At 34.0% G+C, this 26776-nt stretch overlaps 2 protein-coding genes across 4 annotated transcripts in view; one reads left to right on the forward strand and one right to left on the reverse strand.

Moving 5' to 3' along the window:
- Positions 1-26776, forward strand: part of LOC132706610 (uncharacterized) — an 86273-nt gene that overhangs the window by 31934 nt on the left and 27563 nt on the right. The gene's annotated exons all lie outside the window — the stretch shown is intronic.
- Positions 139-13925, reverse strand: LOC132702484 (mothers against decapentaplegic homolog 4-like). 2 transcript variants are annotated; one of them, XM_060671152.1, is made up of 6 exons: positions 13429-13925; positions 6686-6919; positions 5090-5313; positions 4601-4985; positions 4307-4521; positions 139-1710 (listed from the first exon to the last, which is right to left on the reverse strand). In XM_060671152.1, the coding sequence occupies exons 1-6, from the start codon at positions 13628-13630 to the stop codon at positions 1360-1362; spliced, it is 1611 nt and encodes a 536-aa protein (XP_060527135.1). In that variant the 5' UTR covers positions 13631-13925; the 3' UTR covers positions 139-1359. The 2 variants fall into 2 exon arrangements, with proteins under 2 accessions (XP_060527135.1, XP_060527127.1); XM_060671144.1 differs by having other exon boundaries at positions 13369-13922.

A 26776-nucleotide genomic window follows, 5' to 3' on the forward strand; every position in this document is an offset into this window, starting at 1 on the left:
CTATTAAAAGTTCAGCTTCTCTAAGGGTGCGATATATCGTGAACACGCGTGAAACATGGTAGAATTTCAAAAACGCCACAATTAGAAAAAATAACATAAAAAGTTATACTCAAATATTTTATTACAAAAAATATACAGGGCAAAAATAAATATGGGTATATATATATATATCTAAATTATTTCTTTTAATTTGTGGTACTAAATGTCACTTTTTCTTTTTCAAAACTAAAAATATTTTAATCAACTAAGCTGACTATGGCTTAACAAGAAAAATAATATATTTGGGTATACTTTTGTGAAAAGAATGACTGTGAACGTGAACTTGAAGCTTTCCCAAAGTTCTCAAAGTCACTAAACAAATATTTCAAACTATCTTTAAATACAAACGAAGGATACCATCAGATGAAAAAAATTCTTTTATATCTCAATATTATAAAAACTACAAATAGCCAATCAATACTCATCAATAGAAACAACTGATCATAATATCTCCTTAATTATTTTCGTCAAAAATAGATAACAAAATCACATGTTTTAATAAAAATCTTCTCATAAATAAAACAATATAAGATAATCTACACAATGTAGCTTATACATGTTTTCAATTTTGAAACAATAGTTCTACCAACAAAACGCTTAAATGATTGCTTGCAGGTAAGCTAATTAAATACAATAATTTTTTTCTTTTCTATTTTTTTAATTTGATGGAAAATATTTTTCCTGACACGCGTTTTTCTGTCTTTGCACTTGGACAAATTATACAAGAACCAAATAGAATTTTTGGTGCGGTAACGTTTACTTGGCATATGAATTTCGCCACACATTTTTGTAAAGAATTTTCAAAAAAAAATTAAAGGAGCCTGAATTTATATGTAGGGAGTACTAAAACATTGGATAAATTTGTTTTGTATTGCCATATTTGCAGTAAATACTGGAACTAACTCCTAAGCTTCTAAATTTGGCTTAAGCAGGGTGTGGTAAATGTTGAAAGCAGATTTGCTTTTTAAAAGTAAATAAACATCCAAATATAACTTTACACTTTGATGTACTTCAAATGACAACTTGATGCATAAATTTTGCCCTATGAAAATGTCAATTTGGAATTGGAACATTAAGGAACCCTTTTTCAAAGTGTGGTGTCGAGTTTTTCCTTGATGTTTATTTACTTTCTTTTGAAAAATCCGGAAAAATTCAGTAACATTAACAGTTTCGGGGTGCGGTGGTGGCGTGCCCAATAAACGTTACATTAATGGAGCACGAAGGTGTATAAAAAACGATTCAGTTTCATCCAGGTGCAAATGTTCCAATTTTATTTGCTGTTTTTTGCAAACAAGTCAACCTCCAAACAAAATCAATGATTCACTTCGCAACACATCCCCCTTCAACCGGCATCTTGTGCAAAACCTCATCCAAAAGCTGTAAGGCTCGGTGTAAGTGCACCTCGATCCAACAGGGTGTCTCCTTGATTGATTGCCTGGGATAATCCGGACCCCATCCTTTCACGAAACTCAGTCTCAAAATGCATAATCGTCGCAAATCATCTACTCCGATCCCGGCGGCGGCCGACAAACTCATAGCCGGTGCAATTCCGCCGACCGAGTGCGGCCCTGGAATATGGCCAGCAACAGCTGCGGCCTGCGCAGCCGCAGCTGCTTGTGCTGTGGCCGCTTGTGCTGTCATTTGCTGATGGCATTGGCGTAAGTCGAAAACCTAACAAACAGGCACACGATAAAAAACTCAAACATAAATTTAGTTTCGAGTTAAACACTATTTTACGAGCGCAAGTTGGAAAGACGTACAAATACGCATAGAAAAAAGTTTTGTTTTGATTTTTGCCCAAGTTATGTGTATCCGACTCCACTTCATAATTAAATTTCGATACGTTATGAATCAGTGCCGTTAAGCATGGATAAATTAAAAAAACATTATTGGTGAATAGGCGTATAGGTAAGGTCACCAGATTACACGATGGACAAAGCGGGCAAATTCTGATGGTGGGTGGGGGGGCGGTGGCGGTATCGAGAATAAGAATAATATCATAATTTATAAATATAAAAAAATGTTTTAGTTTAATACGATTGACTTAAAATATTTGCAAAATTTTATTCGTATAATTCTTTCTAAAATTTCTTTCAAGGTTAAAGTCGATGATATAAATTTTGTCATCAATATAAAACATGAAGACTACGGGTATTTTAAGCTAGGTTTAAGAAAAGTTATGTATTTATGAAATATATACATGAATTATCTACCTTATGTTTCTATGGTAAATAGCAGAAGTTTCTGTCTTCGGTAGGTATGTAATCATATTTATAAATTGTTTCTCAATTTTCTTCAAAAAATTTCAAACCGATATCTTTTGACATTGTTAGTTTTTCAGGCTCAATGTCATTTTTTTATAGTCACTTTTGTCTAATTTTCTTAATGTATATCTTGCTGTGTATCCTACGCTTTCGTATGTGGTTTTTCCAATGACGTGCATTCCTCTATGTAGTAGTTATTTCCTTTTTTCTTTTTGAATAGTTCTGGTCTGAGTAGTACATTTTGTTTTAGTTCCGTATATGTATTTGTTTAGTTATCTTGCTAGCGTGCAGTACGAACATGAAGTGAGAGAGAAATACAATATAAGTGGGTAGCAAAAGCAATATATTAGCCGCCGTAGTCCGTAGGATTCTTAGAACCCAAAACAATGATTTTCATAAATATAAAATTTAAATTAATTCTAAAAGTAGAGACTTTTGAACGTCCCGGGACGCAGTGCAAATTGTGAAAAATAGGGACTGTCCCGTCAAAAATTCTTGAAGTAAACTCTAGATTAACTGCTATCAAAATGAAAAAGTTTCAGTTCTTTGGCAATAATGCAGCAACAATTTTTAAATTATATGTCATCTAACTAAACTAACCAAAACAGCACAAAACCTTGCCTAAATTTGAGACACCTCTATTGCATAACGTTTGTAAGATTCTAACGACAAAATTAATATATGCAGAAGTGTGGTGCATGTTATGGAGATTTTTTTTTAATGGTTTCATCAAAGAGAAACAAATTTACAGAAAGTTCTGCGTACTTTAAAAGCTTTAGAACGAAGTAATAATCAGATTCAATATTTTGTGTCATCATATCGCTCACTGAGTGCAATAGTGACACATCCACAAAATACCAGTTCAGAGAAAATCAGTGATTTAAGAAAATAAAAACTGAAATTTGAGATAACATATCAATTTCACAAATACAATGCAATATTTTGATAAAAAAAATTCTCAATAAAAGAGTAGACCAAAGTTATAACATCATTTTATTATAAAAATACGGATAAAAATATAATATGCCAAAAAAAATTTGAGATAGGTAAATAAGAGTAACTTTAAAAAATCCCAAACGGGAAATTGAACAATAACTACAAAAAAACATCGAAAAGCTATAAGTAAAAAACAACCAACCTATAGTTTTTGATACATGTCGAAGTAGGTATTATTTCTAAAATAAAAGAAACAACTATCAGATAAGTAGTCTTTTAAGAGGAAATAATAAAAAACAACCAATGGTTTTTGGTAGAGAGCTATTGTTGTCAAAATTATAAGAAACCAGGATTATCATGGCACGTAAACAAAAGCTCAGCTATTCTCAAGTAAAAACAACAACCAACTGACCTGATTTTTGGAAAATAAACAAAAAGTACTATTTCCAAAGCACATCTCAGGCTACTTTTTAGCAAATCCATTAAGTCATTTTAATTTGGAATTGGTATAACATCTCGATAAGTACGGTCTAGATTCAGCCCGCATTTTTCTTTGCGAAATGCTTATGCTTCTGTAGTTTCACTTCTTTTTCTACTTTGAAAACACACGCGTCATTTAGTTGGACAATATCGCCTGAAGTGTTGCAACGAAAATTAAAAGAAGTTTCAGTTATTAGTTTTTTAAAATAAAAAAAATCATCGTAACTCATCCTGTCTTCTTCGCACTTTTTAATAACATTACGTACTCTGCAGTGATCACAGACAAATGAGTTATGCGCCCGTTTCGCTCGTAAGATCGTTAAAAAACGAGGGAAATTTAATAGTGGCACTAACTCTCTCTAGCGGAACTGAAGTAAGACAATTAAAATACAAATGTGTGATAAACAGCTATTTTTTTAGAGTTGCCATTATTGCACCCAGTGAGAAATATAGGATATTTGTTAATTAATTACATTCTGTCTAAAGGGAAGAAACTTTATATCAGAATTAAGTGGGAATTAAGGTTGTCAAAATTGTTGTTTTTTCCGACCCTTTTGAGATACACTAAAAATAAATCCCAAGCGTACCTTGATATATGCTTCTGGATAGATTTTATGAACAGCGTCGCCAGGTTGTCGTCCAGCTTCTCGGTCTAAATAGTAACTCTGTACGAATACAGAGTGATCACTCAAACACCTTAACCAGACATCCCCTTCACCCTTCAAGTTTAACTCTACACCTCTTCCGATATGTAGTCGCGACTTTTCACTTTGTTCCGTCCTATGGACGTTGCTTAAAGCACCTAAAAAACAGTACACATTGTCCACAACTAATTGACTATGACCAGTTAGTTTGATATAATAATATGTCTTTGTATGTACCTAAACAAAATCTGTTTCCCCTTGACGGATCGACGTAACCATCTATCGACACCGTAGGGATTTTTGATAACACCTTAAACGTTTCGCCAACTTGAGTATCCAATTCAAAATACGCAATGGAGCACCAGTATTCGGGTGGTGGTTGATTCGACAAGAAACCGGTACTAGCCGGTTCGGCAACGGTCATGGCCAAATTATTCTGTTTCCAATTGGCCGTGTATAGACCTTTTTTAATTGCCGGTGAACTACCAACGGTTACGTTATTCTGTGATGACTGCGCTACGGCATTAGGTGATGTCTCGAGCATATTCTGAGAATTTTGTTCGGATTTCCCATTGTAAAACTGAATATTTTGTTGATCAGTAGGAGACATGTTAGGAAGGGGCTGAAAAATAGCTTATTTTAGGGCTAAATTAATAAATAAGAACAATTTTTTTTTAACCACCCCATTGCTCCAAATTAATTTTAATAATCACATAAATTAATCACCTGTGGCATCGGAGGTGGAATACTGAGAGGTTGTGTTGGGGACATGTGGTGCATACCAACACTATGCTGGCTCCAACTAGAGAGATCACGTTGTTCTGGAGGTAGTTTTTCTTGTTTAGTGATGGGCATGTTTTGCATGTGCATACCAAACATCCCAGGTGCTGGTTGAGGTTGATTAATGATTTGGTGTTGAGGATGATGATGTTGCACAGCCTGAGTCATGCCTATAGGAAAAGAAAAAATTAAATATTGAGATAACTCATATCAACTCTCCTACTTCTAACAAAATTTATAAATATATGCCTTTATAATTACATATTGATTTTTCACTTTTTAAAAAAATATATTAAAATTAATTAAAAATAGCCACTTTATTTATTTATTAACAAGCCTTTCCTTCAGACAGACGTAGCTAGTTTCAATTATTTTTTACAAGCTAAATCTAATTAAGAACTAATTACAGCTGTTTATTACAGAATGTTAATTGATATACCGTCTTCAGTGTAGTTTAAAGGCTTCACAGCTCAGAGCAAATAAGTCCAGAGCCGGGAACGCGTTTTCTACACTGTCATAAGACAGGTACATCTGATAATTGGAGAGTTAGAAGAGTAGCTTGAATGATATCTAACGTTTGCCTGTTTCGAAGAATTTTGGGATTACAGCTAAAGTATATTTTTCCCAAAACGAAAGAAAATTCGATTAAAATTGTTTCCAACTTAATTAAAAATAATTAATCAAAATTTGTTCCATGATTTCCCAAGACTACATCCAATAGAAATGAAGGTTTTCACCATAACTAAAAATATATCTCTGTCCATTAAATCTCCAATTTATAGGATTTACTAATTTTCATGGTTAATAAGCATCCTCTAAGCACAGTAAAGCTACCACTCAGAAAGTGATTGCAGAAACAGAAGTAGTTTGAAAGGTATCAAATAATCACGAATTACGAACAGTTGCCAGTGGCAGTTATATTTGAAGATAATATAATATCAAATTATTCGCAATTATAATAAACACTACTATACATATATCTTGCAATAAATTGGCCAATTAACAAAGAAAAATAAAAAAAAAACATCCCAAACTGTCATTTTATTTTTTTTATAATTTTACATGCAGAAAGATGCAAATTGTCCATATCTCAAAATTGGACTGAACATGTGGCTTAAGTTTTAACTACAGAGACTTACTAGGCGATTTGCCTTGTTATAAAGCGAAATCCAACCTTAAAAAAAAAGTAATAATATAACAATAAATTAATTCATATACTTGGTGTTTCACGGTCGATTGAATATAGATGCTTTAGGAAAACGTTGTTGAAAATTGGGTGACGTGCAATTATTGACTCTTCTCTATTGCAGTATTTCCAAATAAAGGCAGTTCTCTGCAAAATATTATTTTGACATATTTGTATGAGGTTGCCACGAAATGATGATTGCTTATCAAAAACGTGGTGTAAACATTTCAATACTGAAATTCCTAAGTTTATAAAGTACCAAACGTTTCTGCTCTTATAGTCGTTTTACACAATCGAATCAAACGAGTGATGCTTTACTGTGATTAGAAAATATAATACTGGAATCAATAAAGTACCCATTTCGCCTTCGACTTCCATCATCGTGCCATTGTTTCTTGCCGGTCCGCTTTGTAGTGTTAAGGCGGATAAATCCAATCCGGGCGAGACGACCCTTTCATAGTGATATGGATTCACACACACAAGGTCACATTTCAAATCAAACGCGTACGTACAAAATTTCATGTGTTTTAGTTCGTTCTTGTGAAGATCGGGCCACCTCCATATCCGGGCGTAAATCACATGAGGAAATCCTAGCGATATAAAAAGATTTATTCGATTATTTTTCTTCCTTTATCCCATTAATAGGTATAACTTTCACACCATGTTTTGAGTTAATCAATATAATAATGATCGAAACACGATTGAGAATGGCCAGGGTCCGGTCGAGTCGCGGTGCAGGATAGTAGGAGGTGTGTTCAAAAAGTATCGCGAATTTTGAATTTTCGCGGGTTACGTATATTCGAATTTCGAATTTTTTGTGGCGTTATGTTGGTACTCATGTCTCTCATTTATGCCGACAAGCTCGGCCATTTTGAATGTTCATTTAATTGTTGACAGCTGCTTTGCTTGCACGTGTTTTGGATCGTCTTCGATTTCTACCTATTCAAAAAAATGGATCAAAGAACCTGTATCAAATTTTGTGTGAAAACCGAAATTAAGTGCGCGGATGCATTCCGAATGTTGACTGTGGCATACGGAGAAGCTACCTTGGACCGAAGCAACGTTTATCGGTGGTACAAAATGTTCTCAGAAGGCCGAGAAGATGTGAACGACAAAGAGCGTGCCGGACGCCCGAGTACTTCAACAACAGACGAAAAAATTAATGAAGTAGAGAAAATGGTATTGGCGAATCGTCGAATCACCGTTAGAGAAGTTCGATTTTTATCAATGATTTGGGCATGAGACGGGTCGCCGCGAAATTCGTACCAAAATTGCTCCATTGTGACCACAAACAGCATCGCATGAACATTGCTAATGAGATGTTAAACTCTGTCTGCGACGACCCAAATTTGCTCCAGAGGGTCATAACTGGTGACGAATCGTGGGTTTATGGTTATGACGTGGAAACCAAAGCTCAATCATCTCAATGGAAGCTGCCGCACGAACCAAGACCGAAAAAAGCGCGCCAAGTTCGGTCGAATGTGAAAGTTTTGCTGACAGTTTTCTTCGATTGCAGGGGCGTGGTGTATCATGAGTTCTTGCCACAGGGAAGAACGGTCAATAAGGAATATTACCTGCAAGTTATGCGCAATTTGCGCGAAGCAATCCGCCAGAAACGCCCGGATTTATGGAAGAACAAAAATTGGCTTTTGCACCACAATAACGCCCCTGCTCACACATCGTTGCTTGTGCGCGACTTTTTGGCCAAAAACAACACACTAATGATGCCGCAGCCACCGTATTCCCCAGATCTGGCCCCCTGTGACTTTTTCTTGTTCCCTAAACTGAAGAGGCCCATGAAAGGACGACGTTACGCTTCTCTTGACGAGATAAAGACGGCATCGAAGGAGGAGCTAAAGAAGATAAAAAAAAAAAGATTTTTTGTTTGTGTTTCGAAGATTGGAAAAACCGTTGGCACAAGTGTATAATATCTCATGGCGATTACTTTGAAGGGGACAAAATAGATATTCATGAATAAATAAATAATTTTTGAAAAAACACAAAATTCGCGATACTTTTTGAACACACCTCCTATGGTCTGTTCATAGATATAAGAAAGTGACCAATAGCTTTTGAATGGGATTATCCAAGGGTGGTCATTAACATACAATGCAACAAGATTATTACCTAGAGTTTCGGAATTTAAATTCAGGTAAAATTGTGGTCCGTAATAGAAAATAATTTTATACCTACCTGTGTTTAATATTCTTTGGTTTGCTATACTACTTAGTTTAAGTTTATTAGTAATCATTCTTATTTCGTGTTTAATACAACGTGTGTTGAATCGTGTGCGAATTCTGCAAAATATGTGCGAGTCTAGTGTATCTCAGGAGATGCTCCCGCCCAAATGTAGAAAACACTATTTATTCTATTGATATAATAATATTCTTTGGTTTGGTATACTACTTAGTTTAAGTTTATTAGTAATCATTATTATTTCGTGTGTAATATAGTGTACCAATTATGCAAAATATGTGCGAGTCTCAAGAGATTCTCCCGCCCAAATGTAGAAAACACTATTCTATTGAGACTAACGAAGTTGTAAACAATGTTTATTTGACTCTCATTGAACGTGGTGCCAGCAAGCAAGCATCTTTAGAAGAAACGGCCACATTGAAGAAAATTGGAAAATTGTGAATAATCGCATTTCAGCGAGGAAAAAGGAAGCAATGCTGACATTTTCTCGAGTGTAGATGAAAGTGATCAAGATATAATACGGCGTAAAATTTACCAGTTATACGAGGAACAAAGCGTGTCTACATTAGATATCTTAATTAGAAGGATTGAAAAATAAAAGGTAAAAGAATAACTATTTTGCATGCTGGCTCTAAAGATGGACTCAAATGGACTTTCTCTGTCTGCGAAAAATATTAAAGATTCTTCTCTGGATTACCATGAAGACACCAACGCTGATTTATTTGAAAGTTGGTTTAAAAACAAACTAGTTCCAAACGTTCCTCCTAATAGCGTTATTGTAATGGACAATGCAAATTATCACAGTAGACAGTTGACTAAAGCCACTTCCTTATGTGACACAAAAGCAACAATCCAAAACTACATGTATAATAACGACATTTATTTTAACGAAGATTATACCAAAAAGCAATTAATTCAGGTTCTACAAAGCTGGAACCTACAAAAGGAATACGTCTATGATAATTATGCAAAAAATCTTGGGCATACAGTTTTAAGGCTTTCACCTTACCACTGTATATTTAATCCCATCGAACATGTTTGGTACCAACTGAAATCTGCCATTCGTCGTAACAATGTTTTTCCCCATGTTAACTCCAATGTCCTCAAACGTATAGAAGTTATTAACATCCCTCCACAAAGTTGGGCAAATTCTGTTAAACATATAGAAAAAGCAGAACAATCGTATATCCATATTGCAAATAATATAGTACAAATAATAATTAGAACAGGCGATGATAGCGATAGTGATACTGATATATTATGTGAATAATTTTAAGTAATTTAAATAGGTAATAAAAATAATTTGTAATTTTATTTTAGATTTAAACATAAACACATATATAAGTAAATTAATATTGTTTAGTATCTTTCCTAACAAAACTCCAAATAATTAAATTCTAAGCAAAGTACGGACCTGTTCGGCCATATTTCATTCTTACAGCTTGCCCGGGTCTTTCCTTAATTCGTATCAGTTAGTCACTTTAATATATATATATATATATATATATATATATATATATATATATATATATATATATATATATATATATATATATATATATATATATATATATATATATATATATATATATATATATATATATATATCTATGAACATACTTTACCATATAAAGCTTTGGTATTTTATAGGCCACTTATTTTCTCCTGTAATATTTTTGGCGAAAACAAAAATGGCAATTTGATGTGACTTTATGGAATACAAATATATCTCTTAAAAAACAACAAAACGAACTACGAAGTACATGGTTCAAATGGAATACCAACTTTCAAAAACGAACATCAACACTAGACTCGGCATTGTCACATCCAAAATGGAAACTCTGTGGGAAATCACCCGATGCAGGGAAATAAGGATGAAATATAAGAAAGCGTAGTTGGTTAAATAGAAAGAGAATTACCCACAAATTTCGAAATTCACATTGCTCCATCAGAGTTCGGGCTAATTTTAAAATCCACATATCATATCAGATAGGCAAGAATTACCCAAAAAAAAAATCTAGTACAGTTAGTGGTATGGAAAGATGGGAACTAATCAAAGTGGGTTCGCCTTGTCGGTATTTATTGTAACCTCATAACATCTAAATTATCTTTGTTGATCATTTTTCCAAGCTTTATAAATATCATTTTCCTATTTAGAGAAGAAATGGGCGACACTTTACTCAGACAAATCTTCTGAATTCCTCTTGACTGACTGACAGTTTCAGTCAGTCAGTCATGATTGGCGAAACGTCAGCAATTTCAACTCAGCAAAAACCGATGCAGGAAGAATCCAGAAGTTTTCTAAAAAGTATTACGGTGGAAGTTTCTTTGAAAATAAAAAGTATTACAGTAGTCTGTTGGAAGTTTCTTTGAAAAAGAGGTAGGGTTAACCGGGTTAATTGTAAATAGGAGCAATTGTAAATGCCACCTAAAACGAGTTTAAATTTACCACCAAACTGCAATGCCGCGACTCTTCGAGATTTACCCTACTAGTGGTATTTAAGGGATCACGTTGTTTTCACGAATTTGTTTGGATAGATGCATGTGCTTCTCAAACCTCTGCAAAAATTTCGTTTTTCCGTTTAGAACAAGTGCTAAAAAGTGTATGTAAATGAATTACTATCAAGGTAAGGGACAATTTTCGAGGATTATTAAGGCTTTGTTTTCTCCTTATTTACTGGTTTCAAATGTTTCATTTTTATTACTAAAATAATTCAAGAGTGTTTACATTTGCCCCAGATATTTTGCAATATGGGGCAAAAGTAAACATCATTTTGGGGTAAATGTAAACACGCATTTTATTTTTATTTTTTAATATTTCAGATGCCTCGAAAATATGTGCGCAAGACAAATGGGCCAGCATATACGAAAAAAACCTCAATAATGTTGTGACAGATGTTCAGAACCACAACAAAACTTAACGGCAAGCTCAAAAATATTATAATCTCCCTATTGCAGTAATTTCGCAAAGGACTAATGGACACAAAACTTCCATAGACACCACTGGCCCAGGCCGCAAAACAGCACTCTGCCCAGAGCGAAAAACCAAAAAACAAAAATCAATCACTATACCATCGAAGACAGTAAAAAGGCTAAAGAGACTGAAGAAGCCTGAGAGAAATGAAGATATGAAAAAGAAGAGGCAGAAAAAAACATGATTCAATTGAATCCTTTAAAAGTATTTAAGAGAGCCCCTGGGAAGAAGATTTCAACTAAAATGAAAAAATTATCACTCTGAAAAGTACTCCCTTAGCCGATTCGAAAAATGGTGATTTTGTTCTTGTCAAATTTACAGATGGTAAAAGAAATATGACTATACATAGATACTTGCGATCTGTAGAAGTAGTTGTAGCTCTCAAATCTATTGACGAAACATACCAAAATTTCGCCATTAACCAAAGTGATGTCAGTTTTGTCTTTCAAGAGCAAAATATTGGGACTTCTACCTGTTCCCATAATTAAAATTAAATGTGCGAGAATATTTTATCATTTTGAAAATAAAGTGAAATGTTACTCTTATTTTAATACCGATTTTCTCATTTGTTGTTCAACAATTTGTTTTCATTACATAATTGTGTTACTATAAATTTTGTTATAAATTAGACCCAAGTTTTCAAAAAGAAACATGAAATAAACTGTTCAAATTGGAGTTTTTTTTCAGCATACATTAACAAAAAATTATCTACTAGCTTATAAGGTTAATGTTCACATATACCCCTCAAGAAAATGCATTTTCTTGAACCTGTAAATGTAAACATTGACAGATAATTTTTGTAATTTTTTAAAAGTAGTCTTGGATTTTTCTTTTTAACAGTATCCTGCATTTTGGTAAAGTTTACGGTCTAAATAATAAAACTAGGTACATGGGAAATACAAAGAATCTGGAGATATTTCATTTAATAGGGTAAGGCGCTTTTACACGGTTCAATTTGGATGATTTTCTTGTATCAAACATCTAAAGCAAAAAAAATAATAAACTTAGTATAGTATTATTCTTGAAAGTGATCCTCCAGAAGGTAAGCCGAAGGTAACCCGGATGCTACTTTTCACTTTTTGCACTTCACCGAGGTTGAATCATCAGAAATGAAACATGAAAATATTCTTAATACAGTAAATAGATAAGGGCGGAAAGATTACATCCTTTCTACTATGGATAGAGTGCTATACGCTATAGGGTACAATGTTCCATACAATGCTTCTAAGGAGGCAAAGCACTCTCCTGCAGTTTAATCTTGTTGAAAACACTCTTATAACGAAGTTTGATGTTTCCCACCCACGGCCTTGTCCACCAATGCCTACAATTTGATTTGGCTATCAATATGGATGGTTTATTCGAGATGATCATCCAAACTAAACCGTGTAAACGCGCCTTTGGCAACTGAGTTAAAACGAGACGGCTGAATTAATCGTGTCTGAATCGGAATTTAAAGCATGCGTATTTTATTGAAATTTGTGACTGTTGATACCACACACACACTTAACAAAAGTTTACTGATTAATAAAATAGATACCTACTTAATACCTATAAGCTGCCTTTTTACCGCAGCAATCAAGCAAAACATATTTATCGGATCCAAATTCGGTTCAATATGAAAAAGCAATTTCCATTTATAGTACGGATACAATGGAGTATTTATATATGGATCCGATCCTGTCGCGTCCTCGACCCGAACCTAGGTCAATCACGGCTTTATATTCGCGACAAACATAAATCGTTTTCAGCAATTAAAAAACCTATGAAAACTGTGGAAATCGAATTTGTATTACGCATAACACTTAGCCTCCGGTTTTAACAACTGAAGGATTAATGATCAAATTTTAAGTGTAGGAAAATATCCACCACCTTTTCGAGCTGCCACCTGTAGTCGACCGTCCAAAGTTCGTTGTATTGTGACGCACTTACTAGGCTGGGCGCCACCGGTTGTTATGGCAACGATCAGCGAATCTAGCTCGTCCCGTTTCTCTTTTAACTTTTTAACAAGAGATTCGATGGCCCTACGCGCAAAACTTTCACTTTCACCACCTTGTCGATGACACATCAACGTGTGAACGATATTTTGACACGCGTCGGCGGAGGAGGGAATGTTTTGGCTCACATTTGACATTTTTGTTTTTTTCTTCACTGCCACAGCACGCAAACACAACGAGACCGCATGTTAGTATCACGACACATTACACCAGCGTGCTAAAATTAGCACGCCTTCGAACCGACTGAGAACAGGCAGAGTGTGCCTAAACGTTAAAACGGTGAATAATGCGACTCCCAACTGTCAAATAGCGTTCGGCGAGCAGCGTTTTACGCTTGGCGCCATTATACGTCTCTCTCGGCACAGTGGCGTATCGCCTGAAGTAACACTTACGATAGGAATCCGATAATTGGGCAGTATAATAACCTTTTAGCAGATAACGCTTGGAATGGGTAATTTATAGTGTTTTTATTTTTACACCTCGAAACACGAATAGTTTTTTGCACTGCCCGATTATATATGTTATTTATTTTCCCTTTTTTGTGAATTCTCTTCTTTTTGTAAACTCAACTTTTGTATTATTTGTTTTGGCTAGATGTTGGAATGTATAATTGTTTTAAATTGTTTATTTGGTAATTGAGTTTTTGTTTGTTGTTTGTTGCATATATGTTATTTAATAAATGCAGTTTAGTTTTATTAAATTTGTATGACATGCTAGAAAATGTGTTTTTCGCGACATTTAAATCAAACACAGAAGAAAATTTTTTTGCCATTAATTATTATAATTAATAATTTATTAAATATCAGCATCTTTTTGCTGTCTCTGATAATCCTTTTTCGGTAGTATCTACTAAGCAAGCAATGTCAAATTAAGGATGCCCCAAAAAAACCTGAAAACCTTTTATTTCTTGTATTTGTGCTACGCCTCCATCTAGTAAGGAATAAAGTCAAATGTTATACTGTTCCTTAGAAGTCTCTAAGCATACCAAATCGTCTGTTAGGGTAGTTTTCCTATTGGCCCACAGGTGGCGCGGGAAGTAAAATTACGAGGAAGGATAACATGGCCTTAAATTCTATGTAACAGGGATGGCATCAGAGACAACCGCCCGCGGTTCAACAATTTATAGACCACTGTAAAAATTTGTATGTATGTATAATCTTTGACAAAAAAAAATTGCAGGCGAGGACACTGGTGTCAGAGGAAATTTATTTTTTTTTCTAATTTATTTCATTAAGCTACCGGATTAATTCTGTAATTGTAGTTTTCCTATAAATCTGGATACAAATTCAATAATTTATATAGGTTTATAGGTAACTGTATTTTTATAAAAAAAATTGCATTAATTCTTTGGAGAAGCTAATTTGAGCTCCTTATTTAAGCGCATTTTTTGCTTGCTTTGTTTAGATGCTTATTTGCATACTCATCGCTTATAGATTGATTAGTAAGTAACTATTTGCCATAGTTTTTCGCTGAATAAGTTACTATGTTTAACCATTATTTTTTACACAAAATTTTATGTTTTCTTGTTCTAATTGGAATTTATAATTATCATGTTGGTGAATATTTGACTTTTTATTATATTTATATTTAATAACCCTTTGAAATTTAAGATAAAATCCTCAAAATGTTCACTGAAATATAATTTTTTTGTTTCCGTATTTTGGAAGGTACACATTACATTTATCTGCCACTATTATCTTAAAAATCATACTCGCCGGCAACAAATGTCTTGGATATTTTCTTAACATCGTTTCCAAAATGTTATCAACCCCGAACACAGGATTATCGAGGAACATCTATCGATTTTTGGGTGGGTTTAACAATATACCTTATTAAGTTTCTCATTCCCGTCTCGTGCTTTTGAAACATGTTCGCTTTCAATTTTATACGGTCTGCAGCACGGGAGACGGGAGCGGTTTTGCTCGTTATTATTCATGATAATTGGCTTGTGTCATACGTATATGGTCAATATGGTAAGCGTAAAAAATCGTGTGTGTCGTGAGTAAGAATATTGCCCCTCATTTTGTTGCTAATCGGGGTGTAATTTTTACTCCTCGTATATATTTTGCTGGAAGGGAAATGTATTAATATTTGAACTTCAAAATGCAAAAACACATCGAAAAGGACAGTCTCCAAATTATAAAAAAATCATGAAACAAAATCCTTAAGCGGAATTTATTATTTATAATGCAATGGCACTCTGCGTGTGACATGGTCAGCTGTAGGTTGTCTTGCTTTAAAAAAATAACTATATCGGAGATTCAAAAAACTGTAAATAACCTAAAAAATAAAAGTACAGGTGACTCTGTTCTAAATATTAAGCTCGTCAAGGATTTATTTCGTGTAATAAGTTATCCGTTGTTATATTCGGTGAATGCGTCTTTAAGTGCCGGAAAAATCCCTGATAAACTAAAAACAAGCATCATAGTGCCCATACCTAAAGTGTCAAAACCGAAAACACCTGGTGATTTTCGACCAATTAACTTGCTGCCAGTAGTGGATAAAATCCTGGAAACGATAGACTACCTGGAGCGGAACTGCCTACTCTACAGCGGACAGTCTGGTTTCAGGAGCAAACACTCGTGCGAATCTGCGTTGCAATATATGTGTGCAGTGTGGCGGAAAGATATGAATGAATCAAAACTAATTTTGAGTGTAGATTTTAAACGTGTATTTGAGACTATTGACAGGGACATTCTTATTACAAAATTAGGTTTATATGGCATTAAAGACTCTGCACTAGAATGGATAAATAACTCAGCAGATCTCAGCAGACTAAAATTAATAATAATGTTTCTAGTCATAGGGATAGCAGATGGGGGGTACCGCAGGGAAGCGTGTTGGGCCCGCTTTTATTTATTATTTATATAAATGATATGCATCAGATTTTAAAAAACTCCCTTGGTAACTTATTTGCTGATGACATGCTTATTTCAGTCTCTGGAAACCAAACTGAACACCGAAATGCAGTATTTCTACGAATGACTGTGTAAAAATGAACTGAAATTAAATAGCTCCAAACCAGGTGCATGGTTATCGGTTCTAAGGTTAACTGTCAAAAATCTTATAAGTCGGGGTATTCTGTGGATATACAGGGTAATAAAATTGAGTTTGTTTCGGAAATTAAATATTTAGGGGTGATCTTGGATCCACAATTATGCTTTAGTAATCATATTGAATATCTATGCAAAAAAATTGGTAAGAAAATAGGGTTTTTTAACCGTGTATCGCGGTTTTTATCGCAGTGGACTAGGATATTAGTGTATAATAGTATAATTTTGCCTCATTTCTCATATGTTTGTTCATTGCTTATATATTGTACAAAAGAAGATTTAAATAGGTTACAGTTACAACAAAATAGGGTTATGAGAATCATCCTGAACTGTGATAGATATACTCCTATAAAGAGTATGTTAGACCAGCTAAATTGGCTAAATGTCGGGCAGTTTATTAGAAGAGCAAGTTTAATGTTGGTTTATGGAATTGCGCACGATCACCAGCAAGGCTATCTTAAATTATGGTTGGAAAAAAGGTCTACGATGGTGTTTGTAATTTTAATGAACTGCCGGATAATATTAAGGGCGCGCCTTGCCGAAGAATGTTCAAGAAGAGACTCAAGGGGTATTTGCGAAGTTTATAGTTTTGTTTATGCAAATTTTACTTGCTTATGTAAATAGCCAAGTGCTAAATAAATAAATAAATAAATAATAAATAAATAAATTTATTTATTTAATCTACAACACCTTTACGCAATTTATCGATTGCGGAAATTCAATAATCCAAGCAATAGGTCAAGTTGTCAGGAATGAAATTATTTTTACAAATTAAGAAATTGTATAATCAATATTATTTGTTTTCAACTGCCCTATGTCCATGATACGCAACAAAAGTACGAATACGATTACGAATCAAGAATCCCGGCCTTAATTAACCCCTTTAACGTGGCAAGGAAGGGGGTTAAACACTGTTAGCTGTTAGCCGAACAGGTCATTCTCTGCCTGAAGCCTGTTATTCTTAACAAAAACACAAGCTCAAGCTAAATATATCGAAACAACTGCCAGGGTACCAATATTCTTGTAAAGTTGCCGACAGCAGTGTCTAATTTTTGTGGAATTATCCCAGCTTAGAACACCATAGCTTAAAGTTGTTTTGGGCATACGCAGAGTAATCGGAACAAATAATGTTTCGGTTATTAAATGGGTAAAGGTCTTCACATCTTAGAATAAAATTAGAGCCTCTTTGACTTTGCTATTTTGGAAAAATCAGAAATAACCAGCTGAAGCTGTGAAAAAAAAAGCGTTATTTTATTATTTACCAGCGTTGACGAAATATGTATGGGGGGCTTTATTCGTTGATGTTATGGGGTATAGGCTAAAAATGTGAACGATACAAAAAATTAAGATGTAGATCCCGTTCTCCTTTGTTTAATGGTGCAAAACAAATCTATCTCATTATCATTATCTCATTATCTCACATCACTCGGTTTTGTTTTAATTATCCAGAGACCAAAACTAACATTTTATTCACATCATAGGATATCGTGTCTATACGTACCTCAAAAAAATGAATTTTGGGTTTGCCGTAATATATCGAGCAATATATAACATTTTGTTCTCAGTAGGTTAAGTATTGAAAAACCATTTTGTTGTGAAATCCATATTATAAGATTGTTTGTCATTAAATTGATTATTAGTTTTCATATTTCCTTTCGATTATATTTTTCTAAAATGTTTAAAATAAATATTAATTATCACTCGGTTTAAATTCAAAAGTTTTATGTTCTTTTACGTAGAATCCAGTGCGATACTTAAAAAAAAATTCGAGATATTATCAAAACTAACAGTCCTATGTAGTTAAAATATCGAATAGCATTTTTTTTATTGCCAAATATTTACGTTATAAAATATTTTGTCATTCAATTATATATTAGATTTCATTTTCTCTTTTCGATTATATGTTTTTAAAAAGGCTAAAATGAATATCAATTATCTAAACTATGAACCGTTAAACATCGTAAACTGCTATATCGAGAGTAATAAAAATAAAGATGCATGCAGCTTTACCCTCATATTTTCCGCGTTATCCGGAACGACGACAACCAGAAAAGCAAATATTTCAAAGATTATATCATGATTTAAGTCATTATGGATCATTGGGAAAACCAATAGGCAAAATTAATAACAACGAAAATAAAGAAAGGAATGGAATAGATTTATTGGCCATTAATATGAATTGAAGAAGCGTTAATACTATTAAGGAATATTTTAATTGACACAATAATCGCAATTGGGTATGACATGGTCACCAAGGATGGTATGGGTGAATGCTGCAATGCTCTGACATACAACATACACAGTTTGCTAGAATGTGCAACAACCGAGTTGGATAACATATCAGTCGCAAGAAGTAATGGTTTTTTTCGTGCTCCAGCACATAATAGCGATCATAAGACTTGATAACTCAATTTTAACCAAAATTATCGTGGTACATATGGATCAAACGTATGGCTCCCAGGTTCTGAAGATCTTACGCCCATCGGATTTTATTTTAAGGGATGCATCAAAAATGAATTATATAATACCCGATGCAATAATGTAGACAATATTATTTATTACATTAAGAGAGTACCAATTATTTAGATCTATAATATCACTCGTTAAGGTACAAGAAAATAGAATGGAATAGTATATTATGCAACAAGTGCGGTAAACGGCATTTGACTCACGAGTTTATTTGACACGAGCGGGGCGAGTGTTTAATAAACGAGTGATTTAAAAAGTTTACCGAACATGTTGCATACTATACTACGACCGTTAGTTTTTGGGTGCATTTTCGTAAAACAACACAAATACATTCAAGACGTGGGAAATAACACCGAAAACCCGTGCGATAATATCCCGGAAATGTGCGAAGTGGCTCGGATGCGTGGGAAACGAAACTGACGTGGTAAAGTGATGCTTCCCGCACTCTAGATCGGTGTGTAGTTGAGCATTTTACAGACGGGAGTAGAAAAAAGCAATTAGAAGAAAAATTTTATTCTTAGGTTTGCATTGCATTTTATCACTGTGTTAATTGATACAAACGGTATAAACTCGATCCACAAATGTGAATCAATACCAAGCAGCAGTTTCTGAAAGTATTTCGAAGAAAATGCAGCATGAAACCCATGACCAATTTGGCCATTATGGTGCCTCTAATATTAAACTTGGTTTTCCATAAATAATAGTAATTATGCAAACATAATAATGCTTGTTTAATAAACGAGTGAGTTAAAAAATTTACCGAACGTGTTGCATACGGAAACGCCGCCGCAAGGAGATCCAGGGCTATAGCCTCTATTTCGAACATTACAATTATATACAGGGTACCTCGTTTGTGGGCAGGGCTATAGCTTCTATTTCGAATATTACAATTATATACAGGGTACCTCGTTTGTGGGCAAAAAATTCTAATAGATCCTAGAAATTTGTAGGTGAATTATTGGCGATAAATGAAAAACTTTTAAAGATATAATTTGATATGAACAGTATCGTAGACTGTGTCGTGAGAGAGTTTAAGGTTTCGTCTATAATACAGGGGGTGCGAAATGTTTGAAAAAATATAATTTTAAAACTTTGAAGTTCGACGAGATATGAAGGATACTTTATACAGGGTGTATTCAAAATAAAATAACATCGATTTTGCGACAGTTCCATAGTGGTCCGCAGGAGCACGATAGAAAAGCAATGCGTCCCTCTAGGACAAGAATAAGACAAGCGCCTTCTTTTTAAAATAAAAAGCTGATTGGCGCTACTTGCGGCGAACTTGCCCTGCCCAGCAATGATTTTTCGAAAGCAATCTAATTCGGTCTGTTCTTGTTTTTCCGACTATAGTCCTGAGCGTTTTCATTTCGGCTACTAGGAACATGCTTTTCGTTTTGTTAATTTCTTCACTGGTTTCTATTTCGTATGTCATGATTGGCCTGGTACAGGTCTGACAGATCCTAACCTTGCTATCATTTCACATGTATTTGTTCGCCCATATTATCTGCCTTAAGTAGCTCTACATGACAGTCGCTTTGTTGATCTGGCTTCTTAGGTCCTTTGCTCGACAGATCCATATTGAATGCTGATTTTTTTTATTCTGTCCCATTCGGTATCCTATATTTAGCGATGACACTTCCTCTATAATTCTGTGCATTAAACGATTGAAAAGAAATTGGCTGGTGTCGGTATCTCTTGTGTATAAGGGACTCCTACCTTTACTTTAGTCATGTTATTCATATTGAGACTGGGGACTGCTCCTACGATGGTGTTTGGCGTTTCTTTCTCTCATCTTAATGACGTCGGAGAGGCAAACCCTTTTGTTGTTTGATAATGAATATGGCGTAGATCTGTTTCGTCTGAGGCCCTGTTGTTCTTCCCTGTTTGTTATTTGTCTTTCAAGTCTTTCCTTCAAAATGCTAGTACAGAGTTTCATGCTTGTGTTCAACAGCGTTACGCTCCTGTAGTCTGGGTGCGTCTTCTGTCCTTTTTTGAATATATGGATAGTTATACTTTTTTGTATGTATTTCCGATGTTTCTAAAATTTTGTTGTAGAGCATTTATAGATGTTTTCCTCAGGTCCGGCGTATTTTAGAAGTTCGTTTGGGATGCGTTCTGTTCCGGGAGCTTTTCTGTTTTTCAATTTTTGCATTTTTGCCATTACACTCGTTGAGTGATTTTGATGGTTTGGCTCGTAGTTTTCGATGCTTAAAGCTTCTTCGGTGTTATAAATTTCCCTGAAGTATTTTTCCCATACATCTTTGGTGACTCTTTTTATTTTCACAGACTCATTTATTGGCTTTTTACTTCTTAAGCAACATAGAGGTAATTTTGTTTTATGGCTTTGATTCTGTTTCACAGAGTTTCACGGAGTGTCTTTCTGGCGTTGGTGACCCCCTGTATATAAGGTAGGATTTGTTTTTTTCTTACGAAACTGCTTTAGCTTCGTGACAGAACCAGGGTGTTTTGCTATTATTGGTCCCATTTACCAATGAATTCTTCGGCTGCTTCTACGATACATGATTTGATTCTGTTCCAACATCTCTAAACATCACACTCCAAGTCCTTTCAGTTTATTTGTTATCATCTGTCAGTGATTCAATATTAAGTTTTTCGTTGATTACTGGAGGTTTTTTGACTCTGTTAGGTTTTTCCATGATCATTTGGCACAGAAGTAGGTGTGCCTGTGTTCGCTGAGGTGAGTGCTCTTACATCTATCACTTGTGATCGTGTGATTGTCCTGTTACTTATCACATAATCAATCATCGACTTTTGATGTCCGGTATTACTAAATGTATATTTATATTGCTCTTTGCGAGGGAAATACGTGTTGGTTATTCATAGCTCGTTTCTCGCACAGAAGTCTAACATGAGTTCTTCATTTTCTTTGGTTCTCTCTTCATTATATTTTTGTTTTATGTCTGGTATCACTTCACTGCCTATTCCGGCGTTCAAATCACCGAGTAAAATGATGCTATCCATGCTGCTTAGTTTGTCTATAGTGTTTTGTTGGTGTTGTTAGAATATTTCGCTCTCCTCCATGGGTTTGCTTATTTTTATTAAGTGTGTAAGCATGGGGTTGATTTTTTACGATATTTTCAGTGGCGCTGCCGTTAATATAGTCTATGTTTTCGATGCATTGCGTATTTCTGGTTTCATTGTGCTCGTTTTAAATATTCGTGTTAACTGCTATATAAAAATTATGGTTATAGAAAGAAAATATTAGTTTTGATTCTTGAAAGCAAAAAATTAAAAAACAAAAATTATAAAACTTGTGTATATAACCAGCTAATAGAATCCACAAGTTCTGAGACGTACCCTGTGTCATCCAATCCAATCTAGTTAGCGTTCATTTTATTGTACCATTAAACGAAACACTAGAAAAAATAGAACGAGTGTCATGATAGTTTAGACAAGACGCGGCGAATGGGACTAGCTGGTGGGTTGTGGTTTAGATCCCAACTGTCCCGAATTTTTCTAGTTCAGTTATGCATATGTCGAACGCTGCGAATTTGAGTTTAACAGAATAAACAATTTTTGATACTCCAGAATGTGGAACGGAACACCCTATAATATTCACGAAAACAAACCCCACTGTACAAATAAATAATATTAAATATTATTATACACAGAGTTTTGCGCGATTCATATTCCCTATATTAATTCTCCTATCTATATACGTTATGTTAGTCAAATTTGAAAATATTTACAATCTCACATTTATAATGATATCTCGTTCTTTAGCCCTCTGACGTAACCAAGTTACTGCATTCTGTGAATGAAACTGTAACTGTACTGACTGTAACCAACATTGCATGCTCTGGTTAAGATATAATTTACGATTTGTTGTAATTGTCCATTAGTTCAAAAAACTAGAATAGTATATCTTGCAACTAAGTTCTGGCGGGTTCTCGACGAGAAGCTTTTATCTGTGTTTAACAGGGATTGGTATCTAAAGTTTTAGGGGTTTTGGTTAATTACACGCTAAGCTTTGCCGAGATTTTCCATAATATTGTATTTCGTGATTATATGAATTGTACCTTGATATTTCGTACCATCCACTTTAATTCACGGGTGTTGTTCTTGCTTTAAAAGGTTTTAAAAACTTTTACCTCGATGAATTTAAAAATGAAAAAAATGTATTCAAAAAGGCTTTAGTTTACGTATACATGTGTGTATGTATACATTATTACAATTTTTTTTGTTACTTTTTTTATATTTCTAGAAATTCTTTCAGTAGTATTTCGACATTTTTTACGTTACTAATTTTAATTTGATTGCATGGTATGCCAAATCTACACACACAGACTCACAGTCCATAGCATGCCTATATTTTTTTGTTGATGTTCATGCAACATCTTGTGCTTTAATATATCTTGAATAGGCTGCTCAGTATCAATAGTTATATTGACATTTCTTTTTTTTTCTAGGATCTCCACAACTGTTATTGTTCATTCACTAAGGTTTTTATGAAGTGAATCAATAAATAACAAAACAACAAGCCTGTGGAATAATTTATGGCCCAAATGTTTGATCAAAAAAATAAGTACATTAACAAAAAGTACGTTGTTCACCGTATCATATTTATTATATGTTAACCTAGTTATCGAAACTTCAAACTACCTGATGTCAAGGCATTAGCAAACCTGTTAATTTTAAGTTTTAATTATATTCCTCCCTCCGGGACAAAACCTAGTTTCCTAGTTTTTTAGGCCCATTCCTATTCGTGCCTAGTAGTAATCAAATTTATATCAGGACCAATATAATATATAATAATATCACGATATAATTGCTCTAATTAATATAAATTCACAACATTTATCAGACCGAATCCAAAACAGTTCTCACGAATTTAGTTCGAGATTTTCCAACTTATTTCCGGTTATCTCTGTCTAAAAGTTTTTGCAAGTGCTTGGGCTGAAGATTTTTCTGTATGAACAACGTTAAACATTATAATAGGTATAACGCTGAATCATTATAACATTGCAGTATCTATATCCTCTTACAAGTTCCATTAATTATAAGGGCATGCTGCTTTGTATATTTTAAAATTTCAAATTTTTGGGTTTGATAATTGTCGATGGAGTTGATTTAACTATCGAGCTCTTTTTGAGCCAACGCCCGCACTTTGAAGACATTCCAAATACACAGTAATCATATCGAGAGCATTTAATAACTTATTCTCGGCCCTACACTAAAACACCAAACTGTGCACTTATCAAGCATGCGCAAAGTCATTATCACCATCACCGAATCACATTTCCGACATTTTGGTCACAGGTTTGAGAGTTATCGATGTTTTTGGTAGATTATAGCCATTATTCTGACATTTGTCAAGTCACAGGTCACTTTGTGCATGTGTTCGTACTGTTTTGCAAAAATGTATCCAAAATCTTATCTTACTAGAAAAGATCATTTATTCGTGTATTAAACACTACCTCCGTTTGTGCCAAATCAAAATCGTTAGAACTTGAACAATTTTGAACAAAGAATACTTTTATGATTTTAAATTATAAAGGCAAATAAAAAGGCAATAAAAGGTAGTCGTTTAGGAGTTACCGATATTAATAAAAAAAAAATTGAATTACCCATCACCACTGAACGACCTATACGTCAAAAAGTGTCGGTGAATGGTTCCTGAAACACACTATTTCTTATCTGGCCACCGTGTAAATTAAAAGCGCCGTTTTAAGGGATTTTCTGGTTAATTTTTACAAGTCGTTTTTTGTTTTCCAGTTTCGCTAAAACTTTGGGCTGTAGCAAAGCGATTTCACACAAGGGGCAAGCTAATTATGATAAATATGTAACGGTAAATATGAACGGTCCTAGAAATCTGAAAAAAACATGTTAAGTAAATCGTTCAAGACAAAATGTTGGAAATTATTTTCGAGAGTCAGCGGGCGTATTGTTATCTTAAATTCTTTAGGTCTATTTCAAAAGAAAAACAATTGTAATGTTAACCAGAGTTTTGCTCTATCTTTGCAAGGAGAGTGGTGAGAGTATTCGAACATTTTCCTAAATAAACATCCATGTCTCTAAACATATTTAACGCATTTTAATAAACTCAGAGGAGAGGAAAAGGGCTTTTCCTAGGTTATAAATCGCGATTGTGATTGCTTACTCACAACCATAAAATAATAAATAAAACTATGTGAGTTTATTTATGTCATTAGAGAGCCCTATGACCCAGTGGATCGTGATATCTTTTCCTAACCTAAAATATAAATAAAAGAACTTAAACGGCCAAAAAAAAGTGGATTTTGGAGAAATCTGTACCGTGTCCATTTCTAAAATTTATCTATAAATTCTTATTTTTTTGTCTCAATTAATGATTTAAACTAATTACCTCATAAATTCTTTTTCCTATGGTCAAACAAAAATAAATTGTGACTTTGTTGGTTAGTGCTTTAAGTTAACAGTGAATTCTGGTTCAATAACTTTTATCTTAAAAATTTAATTTGAATTTATATGACTCGAGCGCCATCTACCTTGAGATTTATGAAACGTCTAGTCAATCATGTTGAAAGTAGGTCATCTGAGTACGGTTTACTGATTTTAGAACTCAAAATTTATTTTATGTCAGTACCGTGAATAACACCCTTCACCAGTGCACAGAGTGATCAAAAAGATTTTACGAATAATTTAATTTTAATTTATATGACTCGAGCCCCATCCACCTTGAGATTTATGAAAGGTCTAGTGAATCATGTTGAAAGTACGTCATTTGAGTACTGTTTACCAACATGGAGTTGATGCAATAGTGCAAAGAGTTTAGATGATTTTGGAACTCAAATTTATTTTGTGTCAGTACCGTGAATAACAACCTTCACCATTGCACAAAGGAAACAAAAAAAATTCAATATTTTTTTCATTTGAATTTATATGACTCGAGCGCCATCGACCTTGAGATTTATGAAACATCTAGTGAATCATGTTGAAAGTACGTCGTCTGAGTACGGTTTACTGATTTTAGAACCCAAATTTATTTTATGTCAGTACCGTGAATAACACCCTTCACCATTGCACAGAGTGAGCAAAAAGATTTTACGAATAACTTAATTTTAATTTATATGACTCGAGCGTCATCCAGCTTGAGATTTATGAAAGGTCTAGTGAATCATGTTGAAAGTACGTCATTTGAGTACTGTTTACAAACATGGAGGTGATGTAATAGTGCAAAGAGTTTAGATGATTTTAGAACTCAAATTTATTTTGTGTCAGTACCGTGAATAACAACAACCCTCACCATTGCACAGAGGAAACAAAAAAAAATTCAATATTTTTTTCATTTGAATTTATACAACTCGAGCGCCATCGACCTTGAGATTTATGAAACGTCTAGTGAATCATGTTGAAAGTACGTCATCTGAGTACTGTGTAAAAACATGGAGTTGATGAAATAATGCAAAAACTTTAGATGATTTTAGAACTCAAATTTATTTTTTGTCAATAATGTAGATAACACCCTTCACCATTGCATAGATGGAGCAAACAGCATTAAACAAAGATTTGAATTTGTCTCAGATGTAAACTAGTACGCATTTAACTATGATTAATATTAGAAATTTTTCTAGAAATACAAAATACATATTCATTTTCCCTTGAACGATTTACGGAATATTTTTTTTTTCATAGGATCATTTGTTTCTCTGATACCCCCCTTGTTGCTTCTACTGGGACATCCGGTGTGATAAAGATATTTATATTTTTCGACACTTCTTTCAACCTGGATAGAGCTAGAACTATAGTTTACTAAATATT

The sequence above is a fragment of the Cylas formicarius genome, unplaced genomic scaffold (genome assembly GCF_029955315.1).
Source record: "Cylas formicarius isolate icCylForm1 unplaced genomic scaffold, icCylForm1.1 PGA_scaffold_10__41_contigs__length_53128322, whole genome shotgun sequence".
NCBI classification, from domain to species: Eukaryota; Metazoa; Arthropoda; class Insecta; order Coleoptera; family Brentidae; genus Cylas; species Cylas formicarius.